At 34.0% G+C, this 16,424-nt stretch overlaps 1 protein-coding gene across 7 annotated transcripts in view; it reads left to right on the forward strand.

Annotated features, from left to right (window-relative positions):
- The window catches only part of LOC125678626 (uncharacterized), a 29,590-nt gene that overhangs the window by 5,803 nt on the left and 7,363 nt on the right, over positions 1-16,424 (forward strand). The window contains exons 10-23 of one of the 7 annotated variants that reach the window (XM_048917213.2): positions 731-886; positions 2,718-2,834; positions 3,015-3,094; positions 3,345-3,411; positions 3,917-4,113; positions 4,451-4,520; positions 4,706-4,848; positions 5,269-5,347; positions 6,140-6,201; positions 6,814-7,640; positions 8,601-8,711; positions 13,061-13,141; positions 14,266-14,489; positions 14,846-14,975. In XM_048917213.2, coding sequence (XP_048773170.1) covers positions 731-886; positions 2,718-2,834; positions 3,015-3,094; positions 3,345-3,411; positions 3,917-4,113; positions 4,451-4,520; positions 4,706-4,848; positions 5,269-5,347; positions 6,140-6,201; positions 6,814-7,640; positions 8,601-8,711; positions 13,061-13,141; positions 14,266-14,489; positions 14,846-14,975 — 2,344 coding nt within the window. Of the gene's footprint in view, positions 1-730; positions 887-2,717; positions 2,835-3,014; positions 3,095-3,344; positions 3,412-3,916; positions 4,114-4,450; positions 4,521-4,705; positions 4,849-5,268; positions 5,348-6,139; positions 6,202-6,813; positions 7,641-7,979; positions 8,048-8,600; positions 8,712-13,060; positions 13,142-14,265; positions 14,490-14,845; positions 14,976-16,424 lie in introns of those variants that run through there. The other 6 variants (XM_048917214.2, XM_048917215.2, XM_048917217.2 and 3 more) reach the window with 6 other exon arrangements.

Here is a 16,424-nt window from a genome sequence, read left to right on the forward strand (position 1 = left end):
TTTAATTTTTTATCCATACGTTTTGATATCAGACTTACTGGTTGATTTGGATGTTAAATCTTTCCTTTGATTACTACTACATTTCTGAATATATTGGACGAGCGTATTTTGCAGTGTGAGCATTGCGTGTTCTTGTTTTTAAAAAATGTCAACAATTAACACTTGATTATGATGTCACAGTTGAATTGCAGAGCAATACACTATGTGTATAGACTTCTATAAGGGATAATACAGACAAGTGTAAATAATGTATAATATAGGATGTATGATATCACAATTGAATTTATTACCGTTTGAAGTCATTAGAATTACAGGTAGCACTCTTTATTACATTATTGATTTTACACAGTGGTTATACATGGATCCTTTAAAAAACTTGATTCTTGAGGAAGGGGGGAATATTTAAACGTACATGTAATTGATAACAAAGAACTGTATAAGAGCATTATATGGCCATCAAAATTGACATTCGTGTTTAATTATGCATGATTTGTGCAAAGATATTGATGTAAAGTTGTATTTTGAATTTTATGAAAATGACCTAGATTATTAGAAATTATGTAAAACTGCACTAGACATGTTTTATGAAATAAAAGATTTAGTCTTTCTTTAAAGCTCTAGAATTTTTAAGTTTTATTTGGGCCAGAAATTTGTTTGTTTTTTTAAATACTGACATTTCATTTAAACATTTATGAAAACTTCTATCCTGATCTTTGGGGTTTTTTTTAAGGTTCAGCCAACAAATGTGTTTACACTGGTAAAGACTTAACTTGCCAGATTTTTGGACTTCAACCATGTTCACAATACACCTACAAACTCAGAGCTTTCACAGAGGGTGATGAAAGCCCATTCAGTGACCCTGTAACGATTGTCACTGAGGAAAATGGTAAGTGATATCTCTTAAAGCCTCATTACGCCCCACACCACCACCATCAAAAGGTGAGGGTGAAGGTAACAGAAGGTTGTTTATGACCACATGGAATGTCATTGTAATCCTGATAAAGGTAGTTAGGGACTGGAAGAAGTAGCTGCAGAACTGACCAGAGGTCTGTCCCGATTTTCCCCCAGAGAACTACAAATCTGCAGTTACAAAAGAGACTGTAGAAAATGCTTGACTACACAGACCACTACAGAGATGAATAGACATATATTATCTGTTAACCAAAGTTATGTCCCTTTGCCCCCATGTTGCAGTAAAACAGCAAGGTTTTTCATATTGGCTTTCTTAGGTTTTTGGTCAGTATCCTTGGTAATTTGTTTAAGAATTAGGTAGCCTTTGCTTGCTGCATTGCCCCAAACTAGGGCAGTCCATAGATGGGTTGGACTGTTTCATATTTGATCATAAATTCCTGAAGGAAGATCAGGTGAGGTAGTTGTTAGCACATTTATAGAGAAACACAGAGTTAGTCTTGCTTTCCCCACACTCTTATGTAAAAACGCAGAGTTAGTCCTGCTTTCCCCACACTCTTATGTAAAAACGCAGAGTTAGTCTACTCCTGCTTTCCCCACACTCTTATGTAAAAACGCAGAGTTAGTCCTGCTTTCCCCACACTCTTATGTAAAAACACAGAGTTAGTCCTGCTTTCCCCGCACTCTTATGTAAAAACGCAGAGTTAGTCCTGCTTTCCCCACACTCTTATGTAAAAACACAGAGTTAGTCCTGCTTTCCCCGCACTCTTATGTAAAAACACAGAGTTAGTCCTGCTTTCCCCACACTCTTATATAAAAACACAGAGTTAGTCCTGCTTTCCCCACACTCTTATGTAAAAACACAGAGTTAGTCCTGCTTTCCCCACACTCTTATGTAAAAACACAGAGTTAGTCCTGCTTTCCCCGCACTCTTACGTAAAAACGCAGAGTTAGTCTTGCTTTCCCCACACTCTTATGTAAAAACACAGAGTTAGTCCTGCTTTCCCCACACTCTTATGTAAAAACGCAGAGTTAGTCCTGCTTTCCCCACACTCTTATGTAAAAACACAGAGTTAGTCTACTCCTGCTTTCCCCACACTCTTATGTAAAAACACAGAGTTAGTCCTGCTTTCCCCGCACTCTTATGTAAAAACACAGAGTTAGTCTTGCTTTCCCCACACTCTTATGTAAAAACGCAGAGTTAGTCTTGCTTTCCCCACACTCTTATGTAAAAACGCAGAGTTAGTCTTGCTTTCCCCGCACTCTTATGTAAAAACACAGAGTTAGTCTACTCTTGCTTTCCCCACACTCTTATGTAAAAACGCAGAGTTAGTCTTGCTTTCCCCACACTCTTATGTAAAAACACAGAGTTAGTCTACTCTTGCTTTCCCCACACTCTTATGTAAAAACACAGAGTTAGTCTTCTCTTGCTTTCCCCACACTCATGTAAAAACACAGAGTTTGTCTACTCCTGCTTTCCCCACACTCTTGCTCCTGAGACTCGCTCATTCAAAGTCTTGAGAGTGAGAGCCTGGGAAAGTTAGACTAAGACAGAGTCGGTTTTCACTGAAAGATGTCAGCCAAGGGACAAAACTTTGGTTAACTGTGGATAAATCCATGAAAGTTTCTCACTTATGAAATGAGGACCAATAGATTAATTGAGTGTGCTTAGCTGTAAAAGTCAACAATGAAATCATGTTTAGAAACTGATATTGATAAAATTGTATACATATCATTAAAGTTTTTTATTTTTATAAAATTTGTGATGTGATTTATATGAAATGATAGAACTGATTTCTTTTCTTTAGTTCCGACTGCACCGATCAATTTACGTGTGTTAGGCTGTACAATAACACAGCTAAAAATAGGTTGGGACCCTCCAGAACAATTAAATGGGACTCTCAAAGGATACTACATTTTTTTAGGTATGAAAGCTATTGTTCTTGTCTCCATTAAGACTGAAGTTAAATATTATGAACTAAGCTCCAAGTTACCTATAATCTTTTTTTCAACTGTAGATCTACTGATTTATTACCTGTACTAATCAAGATATCTGTTAAATCTAATAAACTGACATTTCTGTGATTTCATTTACTTGTTTGTAGATGATAAAGTGATAGATCATACTCAGGAGCTGACTTCAATATTAACTGGACTAACCGCAAATACATCCTATCAAGTAGAGGTATTGCACATCTTGTATACATGTACATATTCTGCACAGCTTTAATATGGTCAAAGATGTCGAAACAAATATTTCAAGTGAAGAGAAAGCAAATTAACTGAAACAGAAACTGTGTTTGAAACCACATGTATCATTTTGTTGGAGATTAATACATGCTTTACTTCATGTAAAATAATTGTTAAACAATGTCCTTCTCCTACATGGGAAATTGACTAGTTACAATACTGAAATGAATATGTTTCATTGATAGGTGTGTGCAGCTACCAGTAGAGGAAAAGGAGAGAAATCTTATGTTGTGGGGACTACCTCAGAAATAGGTAGCATTTTCATAAATGGGAAAAAATACTGTTAAAATATGATGATACTGCTTAACAAGACCTAATACACTGCAAACACCCTTATATTCCCAGAGTTATCTGTCCCTGATTCCTAAATCATAAATATGTTCCTTATTTGAATACCCATTAGATATGTGCACTAATAGTCAAGAGATCTAGATGCTGATAAGCTTTTCATGCTGCGTTTGAATCCGAATAGAAACTTTTCTCCATGTTTGAGAACTAGCCTCTATCTTCAGATTTGAGAATGTTAATGCAGTTGTACCAGAAACTGTCGGTGATTTAATAGATTTCTGCCTCTTATTCCATTGGTGTTTTGATAAAATACATCATGAAATGTTTCAATAGTGCATTAACCAATCAAAATGCAGATTACAAAACGGTTGCATTAGAAATTATGCCCCTACCATCCTTCTGTAATTTTATCTTATAAATTCATTTTCCCTTCTTTTCTTTTTTTTATTATACATGTATATTTTTTAAGGTGCACATGCCCCTTCAAAGCCTCATGTTCAAGTTCTTGGTAGAAATGAGTTACACATTACATGGGAACCCCCTGAGGTGCCTCTGGGGAGGATCACAAGATATGATGTTCTAATGAATGGCAAAATCATCTACTCCGGAACTGACCTTAGTTACACAGTCCGGAGATTGACCCCTGATACGGAATACTCATTCGTGGTAAGCATTCTTTTTAGAAATGTAACTAAAACTCTTGCATTTTCTCCATAATCACAAATAGAAGGTGTGATGTCAAGGTCATCAATGTGACATTGTTCTTTAAGTAGAAAGGGTTTATGCTAGTAGTGCCTTCTGTATTACATGTTTTATATTGTAAGATATTGTTTAGATTCTTCTGTGTGATTTGCACCTTCAGTTGAAATTTTCTGTATCATAATATCAAAGATCTGACCTTCATTCTCTGTTCTACAGTACATCTATATAACATTAAAATTAACTCATCTGAGGTTGAATTTGAAGAATGTTAGACTATCATGCTTGATTGATTGTATTGTAGATTGTAGCATTGACAAGTGAAGGGAAATTTGATAGCAAAGCTACCAAAAGGCGAACAGCTAAAGATGAATGTATGTCAAAATAACCAATTTATATTGTATTTAATACCTAGAGCAATCAGAGTGGATGTATGTTTAATGTTAATAGATAAATAGAGAATTTGATACGTAGTTCCACAGATTTCTACTCATGGTTTCTGTTAAGTCAAGTACATGCACAGTGTTGTGAAGTATTATTAATTCAATAAATTTTTCAGATGACTCTAGTCGCCCACCCCTTTACCAGGCCCCGTCCAGGAGGGACAGCATGGGAGAGGTCTCCAATGTCTCAACTACTGTCAGCAAGAAGAAAAAGGCGGCGTCCACAGTGGAATCCAAACGCCAGGCAGCCAGTGGCAAAGTAAGCCCGGCTCCACTACCTTAAACCAAGAATAGAAAAATAACAATATGTAGATACCCCTGGCCCTGCTTTGTTGAAATCACATGGATACTTTATTATCATTTTGAATCTAAATTCAAAATAATATCTCAAATTAGATTTCATCGACTTAAAAATATCAATATTTCATGAATAAGATCAATTTGAAAATTTGACTTAAAGTAATGATATGTAAGTTTATGGTCAGGGAGCCAGATACTTAGTGTTGTAACCAGGTTATTTAAGTGTTGCTGATTGGACGTACATGTAACTTGTATATTCCATATCTGGTAATTGCTTTCATGATAATTGTTCAGATTATCTATGGGACATATTGCAGTCTTAGTATGTAGAGAAAATTTCCATAAGTGAATGATATATTTTTGTTTCTTATCCCTAAAGCATCGTTCCTTAACTCCTGGAAACCTGAGAAGTAAAACCCCTGCAGACCAAGTTACCTTGGCAACACGACCAGTATCAGGTATTCACGGCAACGCTCATACCTCTTGTGTTGTGGTCACACTAATGTTTGATGAGAAAAGTTCATGCATGTTATCTCAACTTTAGAGATTTTTTTAATACCCCAATATCAGAGAGTTATTTTGATATACTTAATATGTAGACTGTAAAATTTAATCTTAGGTCATTTAAGTTTATGTGTTTTTTGCTCAAATTTTACTAGAAACAAATTATCTTGATGAGAGTTCAAAAGAATAGATGCGCATGCATTTCAGCTTTATAATAATAAAAGCGGGTAAATTATTTCGCAAGTGGTGCTTCTTGCAAAATTTATATGATAATTAATTCCTTACATAAATTGAGGAATCTACAGAATTCATAAGCACTGCCTGTTCCCAGCCCAGTGTTAATATATTTGAATAAAGTGTTGTTTGAATTAATTAATTAATCACTTATAAATGATTTTTATGATAGGTTATATAGAAAAACATTGCCAATCATAGATAAACTAACTCTGAACATCATAAACAATTATAGATAGAGTCAACAATATTGTGATTCTTGTTTAACTGTCTCTGAAGATAGGTTAGGTAGGGCATGAAGCACTTGTGTAAGCAATTATTTGTTCTGTGTTGTGGAGTGCTTGAACAATTAACCAGGTTTGCTTATGATCTAGAGTTTAATTTCCCCACATATGTTGCCTTTCAGCAAGGTTGATTTCTATCCACTCTTGTATTGGTTGACAGTGTGTTCTGCAATAACCCAAGAGCTGAAGTGAATTGTTTGAAATTCACGTGTTTGTTCTCTTAATCAGGTAGTAGCTGTACCTCAACGATCCCAGAAAAAGAAAGTAAAGAAAATCGTGAAACTGAGCAAGTGAGTCTCCAGAATCTTACTATCAATTCCTAAACATGGGAGATGGTATTCCATATTTGAAAATATAACCAGTTTTTGGAAGTGTAATTATGACCTAATCTTATGAATGATTTACACGATCATCAATAATGAAGTCTAATGTCATGTATAATTGATACAGGTGTATCGTTTTCTTTACTTCTTAATCCTATACCGTGGACACTGTTTCATCAACTAATTCAAATAATGGTTTGTATCAACTCACTGCATGCAAACAGCAGAAGCATGAGAAGTGTTTTTAATACTTTAACAATGTCAATTCACGAGATGATCACCAGTGAATGTCTTCACTTCCATTAATCATTAGTTTCACTATGATCAAATTTGAATTTCCACTGAATTTTTAGTACTTGTAAATTATATTCACATTTATAGGAATTTGAAATATCATGATATTTGAATTGTAATACTTATTTAGACGATGACTTTCACCAAGTAAATCCTTATTCTTAGTAAATTGCTTCCTTTATTTCTGTTTTATGGAGACCATTTTATCTATATATTGATATGTATTGAATTGCTTACAGCCTAAACTCTCGTTGTAAATCAAACATTTTCTAAATTGTTTTACAGAAAGACTATTCAAGAACAAGTGATTCACAACACAATAATGCTGACAGAGTTCCAACAAAATCTGCGCCCGTTCACAATGTTCATTTCCGAGAAACTCAGCATCAATCTATTCCAAGAAATCCCTCCACTAAACCTGAACGTCTTTCTCATGTCAATAAAATGTTTCCTTTGTCAGTGTCCTATGTCTCAATTCAGGGGAACGATGAAAAAGATAAGGAAGACAAAAAATTACACAAATCTGGTACTTTTATTGAAAATTCCAACTCTAACCCCATGCATGGATTAAGGGTAGAGCGATCTCGGACTACAATGCACAGTAGCCATGTGAAAAGACGTACAAAAGTCATAGAAAACAATGGTCCTATAAACCAAAATTTGATAGGTCAAGAATACCTCACAACTTTATTAGGCAAAACACCGGAAGCTTTACAACCTAAACCAGCACAAGATGTGCAATTTAGTGTCAATTCTCATCCAATAGAAAGCAATGTTAGTCGACAGCCAACTCAGGCCTCCACTGAAAAACAAGCTTACAGTGAGACAGCATCAGGCAAACAGAGAAAAATGTCCCCCATACTGTCACAGAATCCAAACAAACCAGAAAACACGGCACTGAATCAACAGTCGAGGGCAAGGGGAAGCAAGGATAGGCCAAACAAAGAAGTGTTTCTTCCTAAACCTGTGTTACCTAGTCAGCAGTATTTGGAGGGAAGATCACAACAAGGCTTGTCCACACCTTACGGTTCTAGATCCCTGCCCAGTCCCAGATCACTCTATCTTCAGAGAGAGGCTGAGGCAGGAGAGCATGAGAACCAGCAAAAGAAAAGGTAAGTTTGTTCTCTTAGATTTGTTTCAAACTTTCAATTCCAATCACCACACAACAGTAAGGAACAAATGTCAGTATTTTGTGCATATGTCAGTTTGTTTGCAAAGCAAAAATGTGGCCATAATTGTCTGTGTAAGTAATTCCTGCACAAGCAACCCTTCCCTGCATGCAGTGCAAATTGTATTTGAATGAATTCTTTTCCAAGCTTAGATAAAAAAAAAACCAACATCAGTAATTCAGGATGCTGCCAATGAATTCTGATACAATTATTCATCTAATGTCTATGAGATGTTAAAAGCAGATGCTAATTTGAATCTAATGGTTTGACTTTAATTGACAGATTTTTCAGATTAAGCAGATTACAGTAGCTAGGGATCTATAGTGAAACCCCCATCATCATTTTCTTTGGTAAACTACCTGGTAGCTTTTTATGATTCACAAATGCTAGAATGTATACAAACAATAGCTAAGCCGTGTACTTTGTTACCGTTCAGCAGTGTGCATAGTTACAACACTATTATAGAAAGTGTAACTTTGTTTTAAGATGTCTTTGCATATTTAGTATATCACTGCTACAATAGTTCTTTGGAGTATATGTTTGTATTAATTTACCAGCTGACATATTGACCATTCAAAGTTGTGTAATAAGCTCACCTCTTGAGTGCATGAAATATTGTCTTTATATTATTACACTAGCAATGTAAGAAATTCAAAGAAATCCAAAGTGGTTAATTTAGTTGGAATTAATTTTGTGGGGGAAAAAATTGGGTGGTTGGGTAGAACAAATAAATATTCACAGCATAAAAATAGCGTGTAAATTTATAGTACAAGTAAATTCATTCTACAAGAGTTCCATCCCTTGATGGCACACCACGATGTGACAATGTGATTTGCTTGACTACCTCTCCTCACTAACTTGGCACAATGTGTGTGTTTGACCAGTGTCTGTTGTTTGTTTCAGCGGTTCTGGAAGTAGAAACAATCCGTTGTTCCTCGCGGAACACCACCACGATTGTTCTTACTTCCTGACCATGCAAGAACACCATGCGAATAGTAACATCAGTATGCACAGGTAAACAAGCTCAGTGTCGACGGTTTCGTACCTATCCATGTCTTGTATCTATCCACGTGCTTTAGTTCTGACATGCTCTATTGGGCCAAGTAAGGAAAATTGTTGGTTACATGCAATGCTACATGTATATTGAGATTCTTCATGAAATATTTTGGACATCTTTTAATCTAAATCATATTGAAACAGTGGCAATCATTTAAGTAAGAAAAGGATTTTCCTTTGTTTGGTCTGATCGTTTTGCTTTTGTAGAGTTTGTTTAGATATATATATATATGTGTGTGTGATCTTTTATCATATTTATTTTACATGTAGTCTTGTCGTTTACTGTTTTAATTACTGTATTATGTGCTTTAGAGAGCTTAATTTTACTTACTTCACAGTTTTATAACAATGACACATTTTATTTTAGCCTGTATGTGGACATTAATGAGTGGGAGCTGGTGGTGGATGATTTCTTTCACTGTATAAGTGATTATCTAATTTAAGGTGACTCATTACACCAAAATTTTATTCAGTGGTTCATTAAAACACCTCATATGAAATATGACTTCACCATCGAAAGAGTGATATAAGCTCTCAACTATTTCATTTTTTTTTGGTGATTTTTTCCGGAATGATAAAAAAGGTGTTTTATTTGCAAATAAAAGATTTTAGAGTTCAGATTTTGCTGTGATTTGATGCATGATATAATCATCTTATAAAACATGCCTAAAAGACTCAAATAGACATTCTAATTTTTTGAATAAAAAAATGTTCATGAAAATTGAAAACATTACTTTTTAATATTTTTTAAATCTATAGCTAAAATTTTCAAAAATTATGTCAGTTAGAAAAAAGATATATCGTAGAAATGTATTTTAAAATGAAATTGAAATGAAATGGCCAAAATTCAGAAATATTGCGATTTTTCAAATTTGAACCAAGCCCGATCAGAATTTAAAAAAAAGTAGTCATAGAAAACATTGTAATAAGAAAACTATACATTCCATTGATGTAAAATTGTTGACAAATTTTATTAAATAAATTTATAAAGGCAACTAATTTCTTGATTAAAAGTGCGTAGAATTAGCAAGAATATGATTAATGTAGTAATTTCTATCAATTTTGATCTGAATCCGTACTTTTTTTCTCTGCATGGTTTGGTTCATATCTAAGAAAATAGCTATATTTCTGAAATTGGGTCATTTTATTTCAATTTCTTTTTTATTTGTCTTATATATCTTTTTTCCAAATGACGTGTTTCTTGAAGATTTTAGCTGTAAATTCATATAATCTTAACAAAAAATGTTGCAATTTTCATAGATTTAAACAAACCAACAACAACAAAAATAAATAAGAGCATTTACATGAGTTATCTTCACAGGTTTTATTAGATATTCATCAATGTGAAGTTTTTATTTTGAAATCTCTTATTTGCAAACAAAACACCTTTTTTATCATTAAAATAAAAATCACCAATAATTCATATACAATAATTGAGAGCTTGTAGTGAAACCATACTTCATACAAAGTGCTTATACGAGCCATTAAATAAAATTTTAGTGTAATGAGCCACCTTAACTCAGGCAACTTCCTGTCTTTGAATCAATAATTCATTATCCATTGGTGGTAGAACATTTACATCATATCATTGAAACTTTTGTCCATTTGCAACTGCTAAATGGTTTTTGGTTTTTCTGATCACCTGTTGTCCATCATCAGTCTGTCTGTAAACTTTTCACGTTTTTGACTTCTCCAGAACGTACAGAGCCGATTTCAACCAAACTTGGCAAAGAGCATCATTGGGTAATGGTGATTCAAATTTTATTCAAATGAAGGGCAACACCCAAGGGGAGATAATAGCAAAATAGTGAAAATATACTGACAATTTTTTTAAAATCTTCTCCTCCAAAACCAGCAGGTCAATTTCAAACAAACTTTGCACAAAGCATCCCTAGGTTAAGGGGATTCAACTTTGTTCAAATGAAGGATCATTCCTCCTTGAAAGGGGAGATAATCATGAAAAGGCAAAAATATGATGGGGTCATTTAAAAAATCTTTTCAAGAACCACTGGGCTAGAAAAGTTCAAATTTTCATGAAAGCTGCCTGACATAGTGCAGATTCAAGTTTGTTAAAATCATAGCACCCAGGGGTAAGTTGGCCACAATAGGGAGTCAAAGTTCTACATGCGGATATATAGGGAAAATCTTCTCAAGAACTACTGGGTCAGAAAAGTTAAAAATTACATAATGCTTCCTGATAGAGAGTAGATTTAACTTTGTCCAAATTATGGTCCCCAGGGGTTGGGTGGGGCCACATAAGGGGATCAAAGTTTTACATTCAGATATATTGGGAATTTTTTTTTCAATAATCCTCATCTCAAGAAACACTAGATCAGAAAAGTTGAAATTTACGTGAAAGCTTCCTGACATAGAGTAGATTCAGGTTTATTCAAATCATGGTTCCCAGGGGTAGGGTGGGGCCACAAATGGGGATAAAAGTTTTATATGGTGATATATATAGGAAATATCTTTGAAAATATCTCTTGAATTATTTAAGATAGGGCTTTCATATTATGTATATACATTCCTTATAACAAGACCTTTCATGTGATCCAGTGGTGTGTGATCTTGTGACCTTGACCTGGAAGTTTGACTTACTTTTAATAAAAATCTTACCTATTCAATACATGCAAGTCCTGAACTATCTAAGGTAGATCTTTCATATGTTGCATATATATTTCTGATTGCAAGACCTTTCATTTCATATCATGTCCTTTGACCTTGAACACTGAGTTTGACCTACTTTTCAGAAAACATAACCTATTAAGTATATCATGAACTATTTTAGGTAGGGCTTTCATATTTTTGTATAGAGATTCTTTATGGCAAGACTTTTGTGACACAATGGTGTTTGATCTTTTGACCTTAGAGTTTTACCTACTTTTAAAAAAAAAAACCTAACATATTTTCCGAGGCATATTGGGTTAAATCCTATTATTTTATTTGAATGACATTAGCAAAATATTATAGGGTTATTGAACTTATATTGGTGAATATTGGCACGAGTTGGCTGTCAAAATACACGAGCTTGCGAGTGCATTTTGACAGCCAACGAGTGCCAATATTCACCTATATAAGTTCAATAACCCTTTTATTATATAGCTAAAGTATTTAGTTGTTAAATTATATCCCTTTTCACTCAAAATACTCCAAAATAGACCAGAATTCATCAATATTGGCATCTAAGGTGAAGGTGTGCAATATCAACATGCAAATCTTAACTGTTCAATATTAAATCCGTCATTGATACATGAAGCAAACTGATTTTGTGAATGTGGACGTCATAATTTATGTACAGTAAAACATTTTGTTTAAATAAATATCAAATACCGGCTCTGTCAGATTCAGAGGACCGTCGTCTGCCATTTTGGTTTGTTTACGTTGTTACGATAACGTCAATATTGAACGCTCATACTCGAAATGTTTCGGGTGCATACAATTCATGCAATGCAAAGTTAGCGTTCAATAAATTCTCAGGATATTGAACGCTAACATTCTTTAGATTTTACGCAGATTTTATAATACACTATTTTTATTAGCTATATAATAAATTTAATTATTTCTGGAAAACCCTGGTGGACTGGTAAATTTTTTCTGCAGACTTGTTGAAAATAAACCCTTTAAGTCCAGCTGGACTGCTGACATAAAAAGTTAGTTTCAAGCCCTGAAGTATGGTTTAATGAAAGGGGAGTATATTGTATTTCAAAATTTATATTACCTGTGACAACATTTATAAATGCTATCAGTACCTGTACATAGACATTGATTTCTTGTCAAGAAATGTACAAGGGCTATGTATGATATGGGTCTAGTTTAAGTAGACTCCTAAAAATTGGGCAAAATCATCTGAATTTTTTGAGATTTGAAATATGTGATAAAACTATGATAATTTTAATAATATTGAACTATCTAAAGTAGCGCATTCCTAATATTGAACTATGTAAAGTAGGGTGTTCCTATTTTGTATATAGATTCTTTATGGTAAGACCTTGTTATACATGTTCTTTGGTGTTGACCTTGAACAAGGGCAGGACCAAGATGGCTCAGGTGAGCAATGTGGCCCATGGGCCTCTTGTTTTTATTTGATTGAGATAAATTAATAAAATCAAATTCAAAATTTCAGCTGTATTGAATTATCTATAGGAAATTAACGGATATGGTACGTGTAAGAGGTGCACTCAGATTTTAAACTTTCGAGAAGACAGTTCATCTTTCGTTTATTTACAGTAATTGTACTCAGTAGCTTTAGAAATGTTTTCTGTAGATTCAGTGATATAAGACATTTTTTCCCTTGTTTTTATGTCTAGAATTAGCTCTGTTCAGCCACAGGCAGAGAGAACAAACCAGGGATTCTCCCTTCCCAACATTCCTCAGCGAGGAAATTACAGGTTTATGGCGTGATGTTAACAAGTTGCGCTTCACCAAAATATCATTAGGCAATAAAGGCTAGCTTTTAAAATATCCTTATGTACTGGTTTAAAAAGGGCTTTTATGTTACGCCATTGATTTTCAGAGTCTATGAACCTGCGGTTTAGTCAACATGCGCTGCACAAGTCATTCTAATTAAGCAGCTACAATGCATGTATAGGGTACATCCTCATATTCCCAGTTTTCCATTGAAATGATCCAGTTACTCTATAGAGCTGATGAGTGATTGCTAATCCAGACATTTCTCACTATGTCAATTTCAAGTACATTTGATCACAAGGTCAAGGTTTACAGCAGGATTGCCAGGGTCAAGGTTATTATTCACATGTGTATAGTATAGATTCATCACAATGCAGTAATGGTCATCATGCATGCTTCTGATGAGTAATAATTGATGAAAGATCAGACCAATTTCATGAAAATTAATTTCTCACTCATTATGTCCAAGAACAACAGAAAGATTTTTTTTATTGCCTAATGATGCGTTTGTTCAGTGTTCCCTGAATTTTGTACTGTCTCAAGAAGTTAACTGTGTTATGTTCAAATTGGACATTTGATGTACTAATTTCCCCCATTTTTTTTCACACTTGTGGTAACATCACCTTTCAGAGCATGTTTGTCGAGATGTCAAATGTTTTTAAGTAGAACTTTTAACTTTAGAGCTAACTGTCAGCAAGTTTGTTTGCATTCTGACACTGAAGTTAGTGCAAATGCACAAGCTAGTACGTATATAAGTTTTATGCATAGTAATCACATATTTGTTTTCAACTCACAACAGATTGTATGTTGATGAATGATGATGACGATGAGTCTGTTTACTCCACTAATACTTTTGTGGAAACATTAATTTTTTTCTATTATTTGATTTAATAACACTGGTTTGTTTGTACAAGACTGAAATGAATTTGTCACCTATTATTTCTAAGTTGCAATTCAATACATATAGGCATTACTCATATAATCCATGATACCTTGAATATAATGTTTTCATTGAAACATACTTTAAATTAGAATAAAAAGTTCAATTAAATTTTAGAAATTCAATCCTCCCGATTTTCATTCAAGGTTTTTTTTATTCATATAGAACTGTGAGAAAAGTCTTGAACAAGTACCAGCCACCAGAGTCTGTTCCCTCTATGCCTGTCGTGCCCAGTGCTCAGACTTTCAATTTAGACATTCCTGAAAACAAGTCAACCATGACGACCTGGAACCGGACATTTATCCCCATGCAGCTCCGAACCCAGCCTTCCAACCTACCTCCTAGTCAGCTCCAGAGAATGAACACCACTCTTGGTGATCAAGCTAAAGGTTTGTCAGCATGATGTCATCGTACAGTACTGGGGAAATATAAGCAATGCATTTTAATTTGGACATGGTTGATTTGCATGGGAATTGAGGCTATTAATTAATCTAATATTGGTTCTGGAAGATGAGCATTTTTTGTTACTATAATAATTGAATTTCTTGGATAACAACTAATTGGAGAGGTTGAATGAATCATTGATGCATTCAAATGTAAACTTATAAAGAGATTTAAATCACAAAAGTGTGGCTTTGTTTTGCTGAATGATCATTAATTTGCTTTGAAAGATGCAATTTGGCTTTTTAGGAGTCCTAGCTGCTGATTCCTTTATGCTTGTATGATTTGTTGCTTTTTATTAAAGGTGTTCAATTTAAACGTGTTGATGCCCTGACCAGAAGTAAAACTGTGATAGATTTAAAGCAAAACACAACAACGCTAGGTGAACAAGCCGAAAGATTTCCAATAACACAAAGTGCTAATATCAAGGGCAGGTAATGTATGGTCCAAACATTAGTCATCTCCCTTTCATCATTTTCTACTGCCAAGCATTGAAAACAAACATTGTTTGATTTAAAACATGATCCCTTTTATTTCCAATTTAACATTTATGAAACACAATAGTATATTTTGAAAACAAATTAAGTCTAAGAGATTTAATTCACACTATTGTCATTCTTCAAGTCTTAATGCATTCAGTATACTGGTTTTCACATTTAAAAACCTTTTGTTGTAGAGGGAATAAAATCTTTATATTAGGACCTCAAATGGTTTGTCTTAGACGTTTACATCTATTTACAGGTTTTTTTTTTACCTTTATGTCCCCTGAACTGCAAATATACTAAAAAAATATATCCCCAAGCTCTGTAACACAAAGGTAACAAACACCTCATATAGAAATGTCAATGCATGTACTTTTATAGGAAAAGAATATACTTGGTCTGAATTGAATTGTGGTTTTATCAGTACAGAATATGTCTTCAAACTACTATCATGGCATTTCTACCAAATTTTGTCCATTTTCTGAATTTGTTTTTTTCTTTTTCCTTTTAGTTTATGGGTTTAAACTAGTATTGAAATCAGTTCTGAAAATAATTCTAGTCTACTGCAATGCATCAAATAAATGGTTTAAATCAGTTAAAGTAGGAACAATTCCAATTCATAAATGTGTTTTTCAGCACTGAACAATTTTCAGTCATGACAAACTGAAAATTGTTAATTATTTTCAAGACAGTTGTATTCACATAGAGAGATGTAATATGGTACCTAGCTTATGATTTCAAATCTCTTCAGTTTGAATGACAAATTTTATAGATAAAACAATTAATTAAACCCTGCTACCATCACCATATTTATCCTGTGCCATAATGGGAAGGGACATAGAAATTTCCGTCACACTTGACTTTGTGGACGCAACTCCTCGGCAACTGCTCCACAGATTTTGTTCAAATTGTGTAGGATTGTGAGTCACCATATGTAGTTGATCATATTGTGTCACCATTTTGATTTGACAAATGTCACAGGAGTTATGGGACTTAGTTGAATTTGTACATGCTACACTATAGCAACACTGTGCGAATGCAACTTCTCGGACACCATTGCACAGATTTTGTTCAAATTTTGCAGGATCGTTATTCACGATGTGTAGTTAATGATATTACACCATGATTTTGATTCTACAAATTTTACAGGAGTTATGGGACTTTTGCACTTCAACTTCTTTTGTGGCGACAGGGGACATATGGCTACGTGTAGCAATCTTGTGTTTCTAGGGATGTTTAGTCCTAAATCTTATCTAGAGGTGGTTTGTATGGTTCAATGAACTAGTTCTGGTTTGGGATGAAACAAATAGGAAACAAATTTAGCTGAAATCCTGTTTAAAACTGGTTTGAGAAATAAATTGAAAGGTTTACTGACACAAGTTCAAAACTAAGACTATACAT

The sequence above is a fragment of the Ostrea edulis genome, chromosome 2 (genome assembly GCF_947568905.1).
Source record: "Ostrea edulis chromosome 2, xbOstEdul1.1, whole genome shotgun sequence".
NCBI lineage: Eukaryota > Metazoa > Mollusca > Bivalvia > Ostreida > Ostreidae > Ostrea > Ostrea edulis.